At 39.7% G+C, this 12,500-nt stretch overlaps 1 protein-coding gene across 3 annotated transcripts in view; it reads left to right on the top strand.

Annotated features, from left to right (window-relative positions):
* LOC115217584 (dynein regulatory complex subunit 7-like) overlaps nt 1-12,500 on the top strand; it is a 45,191-nt gene that overhangs the window by 22,894 nt on the left and 9,797 nt on the right. For all 3 annotated transcript variants that reach the window (XM_036507279.1, XM_036507281.1, XM_029787336.2), the window contains 6 exons: nt 1,638-1,754; nt 5,848-5,923; nt 7,327-7,455; nt 8,427-8,555; nt 9,367-9,596; nt 10,410-10,622. In XM_036507279.1, coding sequence (XP_036363172.1) covers nt 1,638-1,754; nt 5,848-5,923; nt 7,327-7,455; nt 8,427-8,555; nt 9,367-9,596; nt 10,410-10,622 — 894 coding nt within the window. The remainder of the gene's footprint in view (nt 1-1,637; nt 1,755-5,847; nt 5,924-7,326; nt 7,456-8,426; nt 8,556-9,366; nt 9,597-10,409; nt 10,623-12,500) is intronic.

Genomic DNA, 12,500 nt, shown 5'->3' with positions numbered 1-12,500 from the left:
ATGGCTCGAGAAACACGGGGCCGACCTGCCCGAGATGCGGTCAGAGCGACGAAACCGCTCTGCACGCAATCGTGCAGTGTCCAGCAATTTCCGACCTGTGGGCTTATGTCGAACGACTACTGTCACGTGTGGGACGTGTCGGTTTATCAGCCGAGTCTATCGTTAATATCGTCACGCCTCCTTCCTTCAAACGGGAAGGAAGAGCTATTTTTATCATACTTGTGGCTATGGCGAAAGAATGTATCTGGTCGACGCGCCTGAAAGGATTAGAGACAAACACTTTCCTCTCTGGTCAATCTCTCATCAACTTCTTCAAGTATCACTTGAAGAGGAAAGTGAGAGTAGAGAGGCAAGTTTTGTCTAGTGAATGTTTTAAAAAAAGATGGGTGAATGTAGCAAGGATGGCACGTATGAATGACGAAGCCACCTTGACTATGATTCTATGAACCATAAAAATTAATACAGAGAGTTGCTTATTTGCAAAAAAAAAGAAATATAACATGTGACTTCATTGACCGAGGTTACCGTGGTCTTTTCCGTAGGCTTTTCTTTCCAGTGGTAAACCTCACCTGTCCTCCCCTTTACACTTCATATTGACATTTCTGTGATAACGATCCCTATTATTCATTTTTTTCTCCCCCCCCCCTTTTTTAACCCCTCCCATTTTTTTGTCCTTTTTCCTTCCTTTTACGATCCCTTTTGATCGAAAACCACCACTCTCCTTTTTTTACCCCCAAAAGAAAAGCTCTACCTTGTAATTTGTTCTATCTGTGTGCAGCCCTGTGTGGCTAATAAAGAAACATATCTATCTATCTATCTATCTATCTATCTATCTATCTATCTATCTATCTATCTATCTATCTATCTATCTATCTATCTATCTATCTATATATATATCTATCTATCTATCTAATTTATGTATCTAATTTTTCTTTCTATCTGTCTGTCTGTTTATCGATCGATTGTTCTATCTATCTATCTATCTATCTATCTATCTATCTATCTATCTATCTATCTATCTATCTATCTATCTATCTATCTATTTGTCTGTCTGTCTGTCTATCTATCTGTCTGTCTGTCTATCTATCTATCTGTCTGTCTGTCTGTCTGTCTATCTATCTGTCTGTCTGTCTGTCTGTCTATCTATCTATCTGTCTGTCTATCTATCTATCTATCTATCTATCTATCTATCTATCTATCTATCTATCTATCTATCTATCTATCTGTCTGTCTGTCTGTCTGTCTGTCTATCTATCTGTCTGTCTGTCTATCTATCTATCTGTCTGTCTATCTATCTATCTATCTATCTATCGATCGATCGATTTGTCCGTCCCTCTACCCTTCCACCCAGTCACCCTTCTCTCCGTCCATCCGTCCATCCGTCGGTCGGTCCCTCCCTCTTAATCTTTGCTTTTATGTCAAGTTGTAATATACTAAAACAAACTGAAGGATCTCTCAAGACTTTTTTGAAGAGGAAGAGATTAATAGTGACTTCGAAGCTTAGACTTCTTCGACAGACAATCTAACAAAGACGAGCAAGCTAACACTTTTCATTGTAACGTATTAAGGATTTTCTATCGCTCAGTTTCTGTGGAGAAAAGTTGGTCGATTGTGATAGAATTTTAAAATTCTTGCAGAAGATGCAGTACGATCTGAATGACGGCACCAACTGGGAATATATATTTCCGCGAGACGATCTGCCTTCCAAGCGTTTTCTAGAAGAAGATATCCGTCTCGACTTTGAAGATGACGAGGTAGGTGTATCTAAAAATCTCTTTGCGTGGTTATTGACTCTAGAAGAGTATGTACAAAGAGCAGCCCCAGTTCTTTTAAGGGTTTTGTTAAAGGAGAAACAGCAGCGCCAACTTTTTAGGGCCCCGACATAAGTCGTTATGCGTCGTGTGTCCCAGATAGCCTTTCGATTATAGGCAGACGACCTGAATTTGGAGGAAGCGTGGTGGTCTAGTTGATTACATCGACCCCCATCGTGTAACTGGTACTTGTTTTATCGACTCCGAAAGGATGAAAGGCAAAGTCAACCTCGGTGGAATTTGAACTCAGAATGTAACGGCAGACGAAATACCTATTTCTATTTCTTTACTACCCACAAGGGGCTAAACACAGAGGGGACAAACAAGGACAGACAAACGGATTAAATCCATTACATCGACCCCAGTGCGTAACTGGTACTTAATTTATCGCCCCCGAAAAGATGGAAGGCAAAGTCAACCTCGGCGGAATTTGAACTCAGAACGTAACGGCAGACAAAATACCGCCAAGCATCCTGACAGGCGTATTGCATGTGCAAAGTATGATGGCTTTTGTAGACTTGATTCTCGACGACGGGTGTCTTTGGAGTTTCAGCTCTTCTCGTTCTGCAACTACCGTTTCTATCCAGTTTTCTCGGCCCAATCTACGAAGGATCCACATCTTAAACGCTTCTGTCCCGTTTTGTCCCGTTGCTCTGTCCATTGTTTCTTTCCCATTGAGGACAATTGGCATAAAATGTGGAGAGCAAGAGTGCAAGAGAGTGTCAAAGACATTTGTGGTCTGACAACAGCAGAGAATGGAGTAGAAACAAAAGCTTTGCTGATTGTATGCATGCGGCACAATATGGAGGGAGCTGGGGAGTCTAGGAAAGCCGATTCCTGGACACAGGGAGGCCACCGCGCTTGTGGCTGATGGTCTCCAAACAAAAACTCTGCATGGAAGGCTTTCCACTAACCCTGCCCCAGAATCAGGTGGTAGAAAGAAGTAAGGTGACATATTAAGTCTGTTATCCAAGAATTAGAACTTCTCTTTATATACGCTTCCGCACAGTTTCCGTTTTACGAAATTCTGCAACGTAAGAGTATGATAGGAAACACGCTCGGCGCTGCCGGGTCAAACTAGCTGTCACGTGATTGCGGGGCAAGCTTACACGTACACACACACGTACACACATACACACACATATACACACACACATACTCACACACTTACACACACGAGGCTTAAGTCAATCCAGAGTCTGGGAAAAGACACTCCTGATGCTTCTTGATTACGAAGCCAACTCCTCCTCCTCCTCTTTCCCTCTTCCTCCTCCTCCTCCTCATCCTCCACAACAACAACGAAATCGCCGCCGCCACCACCTGTAATAATTCTTTCTACTCTATGCACAAAGTCTGAAATTTGAGGGGAGGGGCACTAGTTGATGACATCGCCTCCCTCCCTCCCCCCAGTGCTCAACTGGTTCTTTACTTTCATCGTCGATCCCCGAAGGAATGAAAGGCAAAGACGAACTTTGTGTGCGATTCGAACTCGGAATATAAAGTGTTCCGCTTTAACGATTTTGCCAAAGAAACACAATTTCTCCATCCATGCAGACATGAGTGTGCGTCAGCGTACACACACACACACACACACACACACACACACACACATGCCAACATACAAAAAAACAAGCATGCATACATGCGTACACACGCATGCGCACATATACGCACTCACACGTCACATAGTCAGACACACACACGCACGTATATGCACACACATATAGACATTCACACATACACACATAGAAACACATATGTACTCAGACACACACACACACACACACACACTCCAACATATACATTCACGCACACTGACATACACACACACGCACCCCCATATATATATATATATATATATATATATATACATGCATACATACATACATACATACATATCCTCGCGTATCCATTTACACCTGCCACGATAGCGAAGGTATTAATTAGATATCTCACCTGTTCAGGTGTCGATGCCTTCCACTGCGATTATCAAATATTTCACACTTTATGACATGTCATTGTTCTATGACATGTCTTAGTTGACAGTTTCACCTGAATCCTCACCTAATTAGGACTGATTTTGGTCATGTGTCATCATCATCACCATCACCACCATCACTATCATCATCATCATCATCATCATGATGCAGCGAGAGAGGCTCTAAGTAGTCATCCTTACTGCTAGAAATACTAGGCAACCCTCACCTAAAACACACCTGACCATCATTAGATGACGCCGTCTTGATTTCCTTGCATATTTCAATTACTTACGTATCAGACAATTTGGTTAAGGAACTGGGCACCGGAATGCGCCGGATTGCCTTGGTGTTCGGCTTTTGCCCCACGACCTGCACAAACGATTTGTTTCTAGTGATCAAATGTCCGTGCCGCGCATGAACTCACTCTCTCCACCCAACCGACATCAACTGAACAGGTGCACCTAGGTGTACCACACGTCAGGTGTCTAAGTGACCGCAGAACGATGCGAGATTAAGTGTTTTGCTCAAGAACACAACGCACCACCCGGCCCAGGGATTGAAACGACCATCTCGCCATCGAGAGAGCAGCACCCTAACCACTAGGCCTTGCATATATATATATATATTATATATATATATATATATATATATATATATATATATATATATATATATATATGTTGTGTGTGTGTGTGTGTGTGTGTGGTGTGTGTGTGTGTGTGTGTACACACACATATGCGTGTATATATGTCGTACAATTGCATGTATGTGTACACACACACACAATGTATTCCATAAAATTAGAATAATTCACTGCAGATGGTTTTGCTTCTAAATGAGGATTTCATAGATTTTAAAATCTCGTTTGAACGAAACATGTAGCTATGTCTAATTAATTAATTTAATGCAATTGTTGTGGATGTCTAACTTTGTCTCGCAGCCTGTGATTGGAAGAAGCTTCAATTTTATAACTAATCCTGCAAATGTATTTCTCGTTATAGTCTCAACGATGTCTAGAATTAAATGGCAATAAAATGTTTATTTTGAAAACCTACATTTGTGCTTTTTTGTTTTGTTGTTTCAACTGTCGAAAATGGTTTCTCCATTGTAAACATGAAACATTGCGAATGTTTCAGCAAAAATGTCTTCCACAAATTTTGAAAATATGTTGGAGAGATTATGTGAGTAATGTTGAGGCCTTGGGGTTTGCAAATGTTATAAGCATGGAAACTCTCTTTCGACGTAGCAGACTGAGGTGAAAGGTGGTGGTAGTGAGGGGATGGGCCATATCGTTCGTATGAAAAATGAAAGAATTCCGAAGCGTCTCCTATACAGAGAACTAGACTTTGTGTGGGGAGGACCTCCTTCCAAAAGGAAACTAAGATACAAGGACTGGTTTAATCCGCTTGTGAAGAAGAGCAATAACCCTGTGAGGAATTGGGAAATTATTGTAATGGAGAGAGTATCGTAGGGGAAAATATAGTGAATGAGTTCACCTATGTTGAAGAGACTTCAACAGAGCTTGTCTTTCTAAGACTTGTCTAGTTGGCCAGTCGGAGGTATATGGACCAAAAGGGGTTAAAAGTAAATCTTTCCCATTTGTCTGCAACGTGTCTGCCAATCATTTAATAAAGGCTGTCTTTCTGTACGCTGAACCATTTGTCGCGATTCCGCGCTGCATTTAACTGAGAAGAGACATTTAATGGGGAGTTGTGATAAAGGCTGAAAATTAACAGTTAGGCTACAAAAACCATCTTAGCTTTGTAGATTATTGTGTGTGTGTGTGTGTGTGTGTGTGTGTGTGTGTGTGTGTGTGTGTGTGTTTGTGTGTTTGTGTGTGTGTATGTATATATCAAAGTAAATATAAACACACACACACACACACACAAACTGCTTTTTCTGGATGCAAGTAATTCGATCCAATTTACTCTTCTGCCTCAAATTCCTCATTTTCTGGCACCACAACACATTATTCTTGGTGAAAATACAGCAGACAATTTAGCGGTGGTGATTGGTTTTCTAAAAATAATCTAAATTTTTCTTCGTCTAAATTTCAGGATATTGAAAAAGATTTTGAAAAATACCTGGACATGCCACCTTCTTGGGTTGCTCCTTTAGAACTGAGCCTCACAGGTGAGTAAATTTGATTAGATTCTGGAACATTCTCGATTTTTTTTTAATGACTTACTCCGAAGAATAAGAACATCAGTTATTACTCTTCTCGGGTCTTTGAGTCTGGCAGTGGTAAGAGAAGCTGTTGTTTGAAGGTTTGCCACAAAGGAATCCTAGAACAATTAAACCGGAAAACGCTATAAGTCAGTCCTTGTCAAGAAATACAGGGGTCCTTCTGCTGGGCTTCTAGATAGTATCCTTAACCATAATTCCTTCAAAAGGCTTGGAATGACGTGAGGCAGCGATCGTGTTTACATATGGCCGAGAGTTTATTTCTTGAATGGTTCGCTATTTTCATGGTTCGCGACCAAGTTTATCCAAGTTGGATGATTATTACAGAAAAGAAAACAACCACCGATGTTAAATAAAAACGAACTTGATATCTTCTATAAAACACGGGTTAGTGTTAACGATAGATGGCGGGGCAGAAGAGGTTTGAATTAAGCAGCAACATTTTCTTTTAAATAAAAGCGATTCGCTAATTCCGGTCCTCTTCCCAAGCACATAATTCCTCTGTTTAGTGATAAGTCCGTTTATTCTAAAAGCTTCATTTGCCGAACTGCTATTCTCTGGAACTCGCTGCCATCGTCTTGTTTTCCCCTCGTATATCATATTCAATCCTTTAAGCTTTCCGTCAATCGATACATTTTGAATATGTACACAGCTTGTTTCCCTTCTTTGGAGTCCGTTACGCTACGGTGTCCTCGTGCCTTCTTTGAGACAAATTCCTATAAAAGAATATGTGTCTGTATAGAAATGAATTGAAGCAAGAGAAGAGTAAGTAAGGGAATCTACGATGGGATTTCTCAGCATCGGAATAGAAAAGGTTTACCTGAGAACAAACATGAGGAATGACTCCAGAAGAAACATCATTGCATTTAGTGAGGTAGTGACGAGAAAATCAGCAAATGATTATGCAATAATATTCATTGGTTGGTGTAAAAATATATCTAGAACTCTTTTAACGATAAATAACTGGGGGGGGGGTGCACCGGCATCACGAAAAAACTATAGTAAATTTCGTATTAAAATTTCTAATTTAGGGAGCATCAAAACACCAATCAAGTATTAATTATGCAAGTAATTAAAGCAATTATCTCTAATGACTAATATTTCATTCAGCAGTTACAAGAAACTACTATGGACATGTTTTGGTCTTATTATGGTCTCATCAGGCGGTTAATATTTCCTGCATTAGATATGTTGACATTAACTTAATTATTGTTTTTGATGAGGATGGTGTTTCTGAGTAGTTAAAATTGTCAGAGAAGTTCATGCGTTCGAACGGTACCATCCTACCAAACAACAACGACAACAACAATAACAGCGACATTAACCATTCTAAAACCATTTGTTTGTTGAAGAATTTCAGATGCGTTACCCGAATGGTAAGAGAGTAATTCTATACAAGAAAGCCAAACTGGAGAAATTCGCAGACTACAAGATGCCCGATGGATTGGTCACAAAGATTTCCGTCTTCAATGACTACGAAAGTGAGCAACTTTCATCATTTACTTATCAGCGTCTCCTCTCCTTCTCTCTCTCTCTCTCTCTTCTTCATTCTCATCTTCTTTGTATAAGTCTTCCCCCTCTCTCTTTCTCTCTCTCTCTCTCTCTCTCTATCTATCTATCTATCTCTATCTATCTATCTATCTATCTATCTATCTATCTATCTATCTATCTATCTATCTATCTATCTATCTATCTATCTATTCATATATATATATATATGTGGAGGCGCAATGACCCAGTGGTTAGGGCAGCTAAAGCTCCACGACGCTCCGGCAGGGGTTGGTGGCGGTCCCTGCTGTACTCTTTCGCCACAACTTTCACTCTTTCTTCTGTAGGCCTGCTCGCTCAGCCAACGGGGTAGCGTCATTTCAAGGCTAAAACAATGCAAAGCACATTGTGACCAGCGATGTGTAGCAACATCTGATAGTCTGGTCGGTCACGGTGATCACGGTGATATATATATATATATATATATATATATATATATATATATATATATATATATATATATATACATATCGTGTAACGCAAAGAAGCAGTGCACGGTACCAGAATGTTCGACTCGAGTCAAATATAAGAAGCTACTCCAAATCGTTGTTAAGAGTTTCCGCATAAGTGGAGTCTGGATCGATTAGTTTATACTGACATTGAGTCGTTTAAGTTGTAACACTGAAGACAAATCAAATACCGATATTTTGAAATCATTTAATTTGTATGATTCACGTCGACGTAATTATATCACAGGAAATGCATCCGGAAGGTCTTACGTAACGAACGCGTTTCCAATCATATATCGCTCAGATCCGAAACGTTTTTCCAAATCTCACCATTTGGTTTGACTTCATTATTACATGTGTGTGTGAGTGTGTGTGTGTGTGTGTGTGTGTGGTGTGGGTGTGTGTGTGTGGGGGGTGTACAACCTCTCAAATACGAATCTAATATTCTTGTTCAGGAACCCAGCTGAAAATGGTGAAGGAAATATTTAAGCACCGAATTGACAAACTTTACCTCAGGGAACGCAACCACGAGACTCATTGGATCATAGAATATTTCAAACCAGGGCGAGAATGTTCGTTGAAAGGTGAGCATTGACGACATTTCTCTGTTGAAATAGCGACATTTTATAAGACATGTTTTGTGTACGAAAGAGATATAACAGGAGAGAAAGAGTTGACTACAGTTGGGTGACGTGAGAGAGAGAGAGAGAGAGATAGTGGGAGAGGGAGTGAGAGAGAGAGTGAGAGTGAGAGAGTAAGAGAGAGAGTGAGAGAGAGAACTTCCATGGAGTCAATCCAAGAAGGTTTTCATTCCCTCCTTCTCTCTCCCTTTCTCTCACACACACTCATATAGATACACACTGACACCGACACGCACTCATATATGTGTGTATATACGTATGTATATGCGTGTATATATATATATATTATATATATATATATATGTAGGTATGTAAATATATATATATATATATATACATACATATATATGTATGTATATATGTATAATATGTATATACATACATAACTATATACATACGTACATATATGTATGAATGCATGTATATGTATATGTATATATATATGTGTGTGTGTGTGTGTATGTATGTATGCATGTATATATATGCATGTATATATATATAAACGAAACGAGACGAACAAAGATACGAGCATAAAAAGTGTTTTGGCTTTTGACGATAAATTGTGTGTGTGTGTGTGTGGTGTGTGGTGTGTGTGTGTGTGTGTGTGTGTGTGTGAGTGTGTGTGTGTGCATAAATATAGTTGCGATATATTTCCTTTGAACATGTGAGATACATTGAATAATTTTATTTCATCGACCGTGACTTAGGACTTTCGCAAGTCATTGGCATTCTGAGTTATCTCCTCTTCTTTCAGAACATTGCTACAAATTTGACAGTGCGGGTCCGGAGAGTGACCGGACAATGATATTTTACGACGATGCCCGGGTAGATGGGCTGCAAAAGAGAATCGAAACATCGACCTCTATGACTGAGCATTTTATTGGTCGTAAAGACTTACTCTGTTACAAGTACGTTGAGTTTGGCCCACGATTGCTGGTGTTTGCTCCTCAGATCAGTAGCGATTACGAACCAAGACCCATACAGGTGAGAAAGCTCTGAAACTTTTCACACTTCACCACACACACACACACACACATACACACACACACACACACACACACACACACACACACACACATACTTTAATATACACGACGTACTTCTGTAAAGATCCCATCCAGCATTTCCTACTTCAAAGTCCCTGGTTGTCTTGAAACCATCGTAGAAGGATCTTCCCGAAAATTCCATGTTGTGTAACCGAAACTGGAGCGACGAGGTTCCAACGCAAACTTGTTCAGTGTACAGCCATTCCTTTGCTGGTTCTTCTACAGAACTTTCCCCACATCTCAAGAAGAACTTCAAAGACGTTCCAGCCATGAACACCGAATATTTTTCTGCAACATTTTCACTCAAAAACTTAATGTCAATTGTGTTCCTTTTGTAAGACCACTGAGTGTGATTTAAAAGTGAATTGACTGCTATGTCTAGCTGATCAAGTGATCCCATGGCGACTCTGTCGATGGGTAAGTGTATTCTATGCGAGACATACGGGTAGATATCTCCCCATCGCCAAAGGTCACTGTTGTTCCTCATTCCATTTTACTTTTAATTAACTTAACTTCCGGAGTTGTCTCCCCCTGCTGAGCAAAATTAATAATGTCTTTTCATTACAATTATCACTTTAATTAATAAAACAGCTGACTTTGTTAGAAGCAAGCTTTACTATTTGGTTTCCTTGCATCCGGCGTCCACAGGTAACACTCGCTCACTCATTTAATGATACATATTCTAGAGGGGGGCGGAGGGGGGTGAGCGTCGACGCAGCTTCGTTCATTGTGGTTTCTTCTCTTTCTTCAGACCATCATCGAACAATTTCTTCGAAACCCAGAGAAAGTGGCCAACGACGACATTGCCAAAAGGATTTTCTCACAAGAGAAAATCTACATCCAGTACCACATTGGCGATCCCAACGTTACGTATTCCACCCGAGAATTTATCAAGTCCAGCAAATGGACGGACCGCAATGCCTTGTCCATTGACTGGTCACCGGAAATACACACAAACTTCCTGGTAACACTTTCGCTCATTCACAAGTCACTCTCTCACTTCCTCTCCGTCTCTTTGCGTGAATATGTGTGTGTATGTAGTTTTGAGTTGTGTTCACTTACGACGTTGTCGTCGCATTACAAACAGTCTTTTAGTGTCAGCGACAGCAGTGGATGTTATCGGCTTATCAAGTTATCGCTTATCGTTATGGAAGGTGAAAACGTTTTTGTTCGGCCTGAGGATGGCGGGTCTGTTGAGGAGTCTGCAGCGGTTGTGGGTGAGGCAAACGTCACTCAGGTTGAGAGCCAGTAGTCTCAAACCCGTGGCCCAGCTGGAGGACTACTTTGTCTTTACATCATGGGATAATATATTTATATACTAATTAACAGTGTCTATTTTAAGCAATAAATCAAATCATAGAACAATCCAGAAAGAAATACCATGCCTCACCACTCACTCCACAACAAAAACGAAATTAATGTGTTACACGTATCATATACATACATACGTACGTATGTATGTATGTATGTATGTATGTATGTATTATGTATGTATGTATGTATGTATGTATGTATGTATGTATGTGTATATAATGTATATAGAACAGCTGAACGCTTTATTAATAACCTCTTACAACACAATGTAAGATGTAATAATTAAATATTAAAAAAGCTGCACAAAATTATGAGGACATTTAAATTTCTAGCCTCTTCATTGATGTCCAACTCCAAGTATGTCACCTTGCAAACAATCCATTAGTGATCAATGTGATTCATGAGTTCGATCGCAAGCGTGAAATTTGTACACTTCACGACAGAATTATATTCATCAAACAAGGACAACAATCTCCCGCCAATCGACCAAACATTTACAACAAAATTCCATTGCGATGCACTACGCCACGCAATACGAGACTCAACTACAACGGAAAAACATTAGTAAACAACACTTACATCGTATAAAGAGTTGGCCGTAAATATAAAGCATGACTTTGTTTCAAAAACACCATTTTAATAACGTATATGAATACATTAGGCTTCTAGAAGCAGACGTGTGTCACTAGGCTAGTGTCAAATTATCTTTGCAATGTTCCAAATATTTTTATGCCAATGAATAGATAAGTCTTAAAATGACTTCTTGTTAATGCGATGTAATTCTATGCTATTCTGATTAACGTTAGATGTGACAGTAATTGCACACTTGACTGATTCTTTTATACGTTCTGTGATTAATTATCAGCGTATTACTTGAACAATCACACACACACACTGCAGCCGGACGCATCCCCCACCCCAGGTGTACACTCACTCAGGTGCACACACACAAAGACACTTCGGTCACATGATTAACTTAGCAGTTCGAAATGTAGTTACTGAATTATTTACGACCTTCTTTAAAATATTGAATTATACAATCCGCACAAATAAAGGCGAGCCAAGGAATTCACCTCGAATTACTTGTCAAGGGATGTGATTGCGAAATATATTAACAGCAACAACAACAACGACAACAAAATAATAAAAAAGATGATGGTGATGATGATGATGCTGGTTTCAAATTTTGGTCCAAGGCCAACGTTTTCGATGACGGGAATGAGTGGATTGCATCGAATCTAATGTTTCACTGGGACTTGATTTATCGACCCCGAAATGATGAAAGGGGCAAAATTGGCCTTGGCGGAATTTGAACTCATAACGTAAAGGCGAGCCAATGATGATGATGAAAATAATAATAATAATAATAATAATAATAATAATAATAATAATAATAATAATAATAATTGCCAAATCCTGTGACATGCAATGATCCAGTGCGATCATCCGACCAGACATCGGAAACCGGACATTGTTGTGGTGAATTAAAAAAAGAAAGAACTTGATAATGGACGTAGCATGTTCCGGT

This window comes from Octopus sinensis, linkage group LG11, assembly GCF_006345805.1.
Source record: "Octopus sinensis linkage group LG11, ASM634580v1, whole genome shotgun sequence".
Lineage (NCBI taxonomy): Eukaryota > Metazoa > Mollusca > Cephalopoda > Octopoda > Octopodidae > Octopus > Octopus sinensis.
Note: the sequence above shows the minus strand (reverse complement) of the source record. Positions and strands in the feature narration are given on the sequence as shown.